Raw genomic sequence first — 7,721 nt, 5'->3', positions numbered from 1 at the left:
ACTTGGGGGCTATTTTGGTCCATGTCATGAATACCATACTTGTTCCATGTACCATCCTAAACATGTTAAGGTGTTTCTATGGCCCCATAAGCATTTCATGCATTGGTCACACACAATGGCAAGCATATACATGCATATAGCTATCATCACATGTAACAAAAGTAAGGTGATTGAGATAATACTTCACATGCTTATGCTCATGGATGCTCATGCTCATGAATGCAAGTGCCCAATGCATGCTTAACACTAGGGTGTTACAGCATATACGACGCAACGGTACAATTTGTCAATCTCTATCAACAATCGTAACGAGACAAAAAGAACATGTTTCAACAAAATCTAGATCATTGCTTCAACTACATAAGGGAAAAAAACAATGACCATGAAAACATATAGCAGCTGGAGCAGCTACAGATCTTCAAGAAATTTGATTCTATGCACCTACAACTATGTTACAGATTTATCACAAATTTGATTCTGTGCAAAAGTGGAGTCAACACTGTCAATTATCATACTATGGTACTCTTCAAACAGGAGATGAAACCATTCAGCTCATATTATAGTGCTTGATTTTGATATCCTTTGTGCCTCTCCCAAATCTTCAAGAAATCTGCAATACATCAGACATTTGAGAAAATCCGTGCAAAAACATGAGGGTTTCCAAAACCCTGGGCAAATCCCTCCAAATAATCATATGAAAGGAAACATTGATGCATAGTTGATACCTCTTTGAATTTAGAACCACTGAACCTCCAAGGAAGAAACGAACTCCCGGATTTGCTGCATTATAAAGGGCTACCAATCTTGCTTCCTCGTAAGTTGTCCCTCCAACAATGAATATGACAACATCTTGAGGCCTGTGAAAAGCAACACTCTCAGCAACCACTACAGTAAAAGTATACATTTCAAATTAAACAACCACTATTGACAAAAAGAAAGGGTTCCAGAGAACTAAAGGTTATTGATTTGAAATGCCCCAAGAAATGATTTAGCTTTGTTTCACAAGGAGCTCAAGGAAGGGTCTATCATTCATACCCACAATAAAAACCTTCTAATTAATTTCACAAAACACAACCCATTTCGGACTAACCTGCCCTGCTGGAAATGATTGCCAACAAGTGGATAGTCAACATCTCGCAACCTCCCTTTCACAATTCCTTCCATCGTTTGGACGATAAGAGGCTGGTGTTGGGTGTAGACATTCTCAACTCCCTGCAACAAATAAGGGCATCAGAAGAAGCAATATTTTATGTAACATTCATTTGAAGAACTTTTATGCAAACCTTAAGCCCACGAGCCATATTGCGAGCAATATTTAACAGATCACGGTTCCCATACAAGTCGCCTGTTCTCTTATCAACGCCAGCTTGCTTAAGGAGGAATTGAACAAGCTGCATAAAAAATAGTAACGCTCATTGGACTTGTGAAGGACTGAAAAAAAAAATAATGCACCCCATCTTTCATCTCCAATATAAAGCCAATAGGTAGTCAATTAAATGAGATCCCAGTAACTCGTGTTCCTTGAAAAGACATAATATAAAATAGAAATCTAGTGTTCAAAACCAAAATCAATTATGTTTCTTCTTGTAATTGTAATAAGTAATCAAGTGGGGTGTGTATTTCTCTGGGTTGAGGAGCTAGGAGTCTCTACTCCTTTCCCTCCCTTTTGTACAATTTCTTCTCTCTTCTTAATGAAATGATACGCAACTCTCCTGCGTGTTCGAGAAAAAAAAAGCCCAAATAAATTCAAATAAGAGACACAGTAAAGCCTACAGAAACTATGTTTTCTGAAAAGCAAGGAACCATGTATATCTCAAATCTAGAGAACCATTGTAAAATGAGATTGTAACCATAAACACCCTATCATTCATGACATTTTAATACATGCAAACAGCTGTCTGGTTTTGTCCTGTGCCAACTGATAACAACCATAAGCAGGGTTCCATTAAGCAGTTCTCCTTAGAAGAATAGACCCTGACTGGTAATGCTAGGATAGATACAAGGCGCAATCAGCTAGTCTCCAGTGGCTTTCTTATCAGCTTGTTTTTTTTCCTGTCCTTCGTTTTGTTACCCTGGCCTTACACAGCTCAAATGGCTAATTCGATGGGATTGCTTTTTATATCTTGCCAAAAAGGACTAATCACTTATTACAGGTACCATCAGTTCAAAGAACTAACTTTCAAGCTACGACCAAGTAAAACTGAACCCTGGTTACTAGCCAAAGGAAACTGAATAGAACATCAGCTGAAAGCAGATCCAATAACTGATCAGTATTACGAATATATCACAGGGAATCAAGGATGTATTTCAGAAGACAAATTATAGCAGACTCAGGATGTATTTCAGAAGACAAATTATAGGAGACTCCATAGGCCACAAGCCAAACAAATGTTATTGCTATGAAGAGAAAGCATGTTCAAATTATGTCAGTAGTGCAAACATGAAACATTTATGATTCAAAACCATCTTCCTCCAAAAGAGAGGGAAAATGTACTAGAAAGGCAATTAACAGAGACGGAACCAAAGCATCATGTGTGACTCAATAGAACTTAGGAGAAAAGCATGATCTAGCACAAAAACTAGTGAAATTTACATACCCCTGATTTGTATTTGGCAGAATGAGAAGCCAATTTGTTGAAAAGTTGCATCAATTGAACTGGACTCTCTTTTTCATACCGCAAAGCATAGAGCATTACTAATCGCAAGCGGTCAATATCAGATACACTTTCATTGTTTAGCAAGGAAGTGACAGCCTGCAGAAAATCAACAGGTCAACAGTTGTAAGAAGAAGCATAGTTTTGACCCATGCAGAGGTAAAAATAAAGCAAAACAAAGTATATTCTCATTTTTAAGTTAACATCAAATCCTTAGGCAATGAACTTAGGAAGCTTACAACCAACTTTCCGAAGCCCACAGTTACATTAAATAAGACATCCAACCTAAAAGCATGAAGATGGGTTCTGAACAATTTTGGGCAATTTCAGTCAGTATACTTCTGTACAGACGTAGACCCCAGATCCTCAATGTCACCTTGGACACATAGGTATAATATAACTGTATAAACTCATCAGTAATTAGCATAAAAGAGAACAGCTTTAGTTAATATTTCAACCGGTAGATCCAGATCCTCAATGCTACCTTTAACATGTACAGGCATAAACTCATCACTCATCAGCAGACACAACACAAGCTTTTTTTCTTTCTTTTGCGAGTAACAATGAATCACAAGTGTATGATTAGTTCAATACAATGAAAACAGTTAACGGATCTCAGTTTTCCAAGTTCTAGGGACCAACGAAAACAGAAGAGGAAAAAGACAGGGGAATGAGCTGGACAAACTTACACCCACAAAGTTTGCGTAGTTCCAGTTTTCTTGTGGTCACTTGGATTGATTTGTCATATTTGAGTGGATAGGAAAACTATTTCACTTACAATCATAGTTGAAGATGAAATTGGAAGGGGCGGAGACTAAGACTTGCTAGACATCACTGAGATTTGTAGGTGCCAACTCAGCACCACAAGTCAACTGGTTAAACTGACAAAGTTCTTACAGGTAATCTAGAATTACATAAACCTCATGGCTGCAGCTAATGAATGATAATTTAATAATTTGTGTCATATAATAATATACTGAGTGGCTACAACATGGAATATATTTGTTAACATAAGCTAAATGTATTACATGAAAAGGAAAAGCCTTATCAGCACACTCAAGTTTTGGTAACTATGTGCTATGTCCAAAGCAAGAAAATGCACATAGGATATTAAGGGCCAGTTGCCACTGATGGCATGATATACTATATGTGCATGAAAATGCATACCTCAAAGGCTGCTGCTTGTCCACTAGTACATGCTAGCTCTTGTTCTGTCTGTGAAACTAGCATAAGTTTCCTTTCCTCCACAATTCTGCTCAGCTCGCTCACCAGATTGACATGTTTCGTTACATTTCCATGTGTCTTTCGATATTCTGGATAGTTGCTCACGAACTTTGCCATGTCACCTAAAACCACTAACGCGTTAGATTTTGCAAAATCCTATTGGCATATTACATTTTTTTTCAATGTTTTATTTATTTCACAGGATATAACACAAAATGAAGTATAAATTACCTATGCTCTGGAGATTAAGGCTGTTCTTAGAAAGATGCTGAAAGTCATCTACCATTCTTTTGAGGTTCATACCGAGGTCCCCAAAGTTCTCAAACATGTTAGCTCTAAAAAAATCATCTTGAACCGATGATAGAACCACCTCCTATGTAAGTATATTTGAAATGGATCAACATTAAAAAAAATACTTAACAACTGTTTCATTGTATTACACAAGAGAAATTCAACATTTATTAACCTGCTGGTCTTTAGGTACATTAGCAAATCCCCTAAGATCCACCTTGTTGTTCTCGATTCCAATAAGCTCATGAACCATTGCCTGCAATCCATATAAGACCAATTGTAAACTAAGAAAAGTACGTTTGAACAGGAAAAACAGATAAAGTCTTTTCAGGTAACCTGGTAGGTCCACTGGTTAAGTAAAGGTGTAACAGGATCATCCCTCCTATCGATCACCAACAACAAGGAAGAGTTTTCTGTTCGTCTAAAATCAAACAGGCCACTCTCCTGCTCATACATCAATCTCTGCATAGCCCAGATTATAAGTGCTTAAGAACAAGTTCCATGACTTTTCATTTCAAATAAATATTACAATTGCAATTGTTATTGGTCTTCTGTCGCAAATAATAAGTGGATTACAGAAGATATTTTGGTGTTCCTCCACTTCTACAAATTGAACTTCTTCCAACTTGTGGGTTAAGAACTTAAGAAATGGATAATGAATTATGCTTGTGGACTGGATAAAGAAATGAACACTTATGCGGTACTCACATTTATGAATATAACACACGCAGAAACTCATGATCACACTCAAAAAGCACCCAAACAATAAAAATGTAACTACAGACACCACCTCTTACGTTTATACTATTCCACCTTTTTAGAGTCATAGCTATTTCCCTAGTTCAACACATCTTTTGAGGTAATGACCCAAGTGTTACGACCAGTTCATAAATAGAACAGGTGACAATCCACAAGCACGTCAAGGGGGGAAAATATTTTGCTTTTAGAAACAAGTTGTGTTTCTCTAGTTTTTTCTATTATTGTAGTTAGATGAAAGCGTCTTTGGTCAAACCATAGTAGAAAAGGCTTACTTGAATTAACAAAAATTCCCATAATAACTATATTCCCATGTGCCACATAGCAAACCAAAACTAGGCTCATGTGAGTTAACACCCTGAGATGTGTTGGAGTAAGAAAAATCTGAAGAGCAGTGATCTATGAGCACAACATATGGAAACTTTATATTGATAGTCAATCTAGTTTCGGGACTTGAAAATAGCAATGTTTTGCAATGACAGTTGACCCACCGCAGTTTCTTGTGCAATCCTTTTCGCAACATCTGATGTCCTCTGATATCTAATAACAGGGCGGCGCTTCAAAGCCAAGAAGACAGAAGCAATGCCATCAACAGCTCGATCACAGAAGCTCTGCATACCAGGAGGATCAACCACCGTTGGGAGCATGTACATGTGGTTGTTTCGTATGTTGAGGGTGAAATGGTATGTGTCAATGGCACAAAAATCAGCATAGAACTCCTGAAAAATAGATATACAGAAGGTAATGTCATCCTCAGCATTTGAAATTCATTCCCAATAAGCAAAGGGATTGTATGGAACATTGACCTGAACTTGCTGCACAAACTCCTGCTCATCCGAATCCGCAAGTATTTGAATCTGAGGGACCTTCAATATACTGGAGAAGACTGCGAGGGCACAAACCATTAATTAACAAAAAAAAAGAGAACCAAATCAATCAATAAGGAAAACCCCAGAGCACCAAAATTCCATAGCAAAGCAAATCGGTGATTGAGGACGCACAGAGGTGGTACTCGGCGAAGCGCGGCACGGCGAGGTGCCTGCGGAGCTTCTGGACGTTGTCGGCGGAGGGTCGGAGGAAGTAGACGGCCTTGAGGTGCGCCATGGACTCCCTGGAGCTGGAGGCGTTGTCCATGGTCTCGACGAGGAAGACCTCCTTCCGCAGCAGATCCGACTGGCTGTACACCACGCTCACCATCCCAACCTGGGAGGGGGGCACGGGATCTGGTCAGATCAAAAACCGGGGAGGAGCGGGCCGCGAGCCGGAGCTGAGGTCTCCCGGGGGAGGGAGGGGGCGCACGTACGGTTTGGGGGTCGAGGACGAGGACCTTCATGCCCGGGATGTCGTGGAGCATGCGGTCGATGTAGTCGCGGACGAGAGTGATCAGCACCATTACTGATGCTGCAGCAGCAGCCGCGGCAGCTTGGTGCGGAGGGGTGAGGGCAGAGTTGGGTTCCCGGCGGCGAGGTATCAGGAGGAGGAGGTAGCCGAGATTTCTCGGGGACAGGTGCAGTCGGGAAGAAGGAAACGGTAGCAGATCATCAACTTGGTAGTTGGGAGGTCCCCATGCCCATCCCCAGCGGTCACCCCAAAAACAATCCTTCGACTTAAAACAAAGTTTTTTTTTTAAATTCTTTGTAAAAATCTATTTTTTTAATAAATTTATTTGAATTGGTAGGCGCTAGTATATTCTTTTAACGGAAATACTCTGGTGCGTCCCGGACGCTTCTTTCCAGGCCGCGGACTGACCCAACAGGCTGCCGTCTACCTTCGTGCCTTCACTAATAAAAAAGAGACAGAGCGACATTTTCCTATCTCACATCGTCGCAACGTTCCCCACTGCCGCGGACGCTGCCTGCCCGCTCCCACTCTACTCTGCTTCGCCGTTGACGGTCATCCCCACGATACTCCTGCTCCTACTCTGCCGCTCGTCCCGCCTGACGACGCGGGCACCGCCGCGCCCATGATATGGTCGCCATCTGGTCATTGAGGTCGCCGCGCGTGTGCTCGCGCCCGATGACGCTGGGCCTTGCGCGGAAGCCCTCCGGCCTCTCCACCGGCTACGGCTGTGGTGCCCCGATGCAAACGAAGGAGGAGGCCGTGCGCACGATGCATTTCAAGCGTACATTTCAAATATTTTAGAGGTATATTGTAAGTGTTTCTCATAGATGTTGCATAGGTAGATTGAGATGTTGCAATGGTTGTGCACATATGTTGCAAGAGTCTGTACCCATGTTTCATCTGTTTTCTACACGTATGTTGCAAGTGCGTTTATCTGAATGTTGCATATATTTCACACATATGTTGTAAGTGTTTTATCTGGATGTTGCATATGTTTTTAAGTGTTTTCATACGCATATTTCAAGTGTTTCATCTGTCTTTTTTCTACGTTAGTTATAAGTGTTTGCATCTGGATGTTTCAAAAGTAGATCGGATGTTGCACATGAGATGCACGTGGGAAGTGGGACACGGCGCGAGCGGTCCCCACGCGGGCGCGCCCCCCACGTGGGCGTGGGTGACGCAGGCGCGGTCAAGCGAAAGGGCGACACGGGGCCATGCGTGGATGCGCGAACGGATTGTAGCCACGGGCGTTCGGACGCGAACGTCGGTCCGGACGTCTGGACGCTAGCACTGTCATTCTTTTAAATAGATTAATCAAATTTAGGCCCCCTTCACTGGTCTAAAACTTGGCTGAAAAACACTGTATTGGCTGATTTGCTGTGAGAGAAAAATATTGTTCGGCTGGTTTAATGAACAGTAACACGTGAGGGGGACCAGCCGGCTGGCTGCACCCGT

At 41.5% G+C, this 7,721-nt stretch overlaps 1 protein-coding gene across 1 annotated transcript; it reads right to left on the bottom strand.

The window, feature by feature from the left end:
- Positions 1–264: 264 nt before the first annotated feature.
- LOC136473464 (vacuolar protein sorting-associated protein 45 homolog) lies at positions 265–6,490 on the bottom strand. Its single transcript, XM_066471107.1, has 13 exons — positions 6,229–6,490; positions 5,927–6,128; positions 5,732–5,811; positions 5,417–5,644; positions 4,506–4,631; positions 4,345–4,425; positions 4,110–4,251; positions 3,822–4,000; positions 2,598–2,753; positions 1,284–1,391; positions 1,091–1,212; positions 726–857; positions 265–610 (listed from the first exon to the last, which is right to left on the bottom strand). The coding sequence occupies exons 1-13, from the start codon at positions 6,316–6,318 to the stop codon at positions 553–555; spliced, it is 1,704 nt and encodes a 567-aa protein (XP_066327204.1). The 5' UTR covers positions 6,319–6,490; the 3' UTR covers positions 265–552.
- Between the last annotated feature and the right edge of the window lie 1,231 nt (positions 6,491–7,721).

The sequence above is a fragment of the Miscanthus floridulus genome, chromosome 8, assembly GCF_019320115.1.
Source record: "Miscanthus floridulus cultivar M001 chromosome 8, ASM1932011v1, whole genome shotgun sequence".
NCBI classification, from domain to species: domain Eukaryota; kingdom Viridiplantae; phylum Streptophyta; class Magnoliopsida; order Poales; family Poaceae; genus Miscanthus; species Miscanthus floridulus.
This window is presented reverse-complemented; position numbering and strand designations above follow the sequence as displayed.

Bases quoted from the DNA above. Each gene is read 5' to 3' on its own strand.
- LOC136473464 (XM_066471107.1), bottom strand. From the start codon at position 6,318: ATGGTGCTGATCACTCTCGTCCGCGACTACATCGACCGCATGCTCCAC. The intron at 1,392-2,597 runs GTATGTAAATTT...TTTTTTATGCAG, and splicing joins CTGCCAAATACAAATCAGGG to CTTGTTCAATTCCTCCTTAA. The intron at 1,213-1,283 runs GTTTGCATAAAA...TATTTGTTGCAG, and splicing joins ATATGGCTCGTGGGCTTAAG to GGAGTTGAGAATGTCTACAC.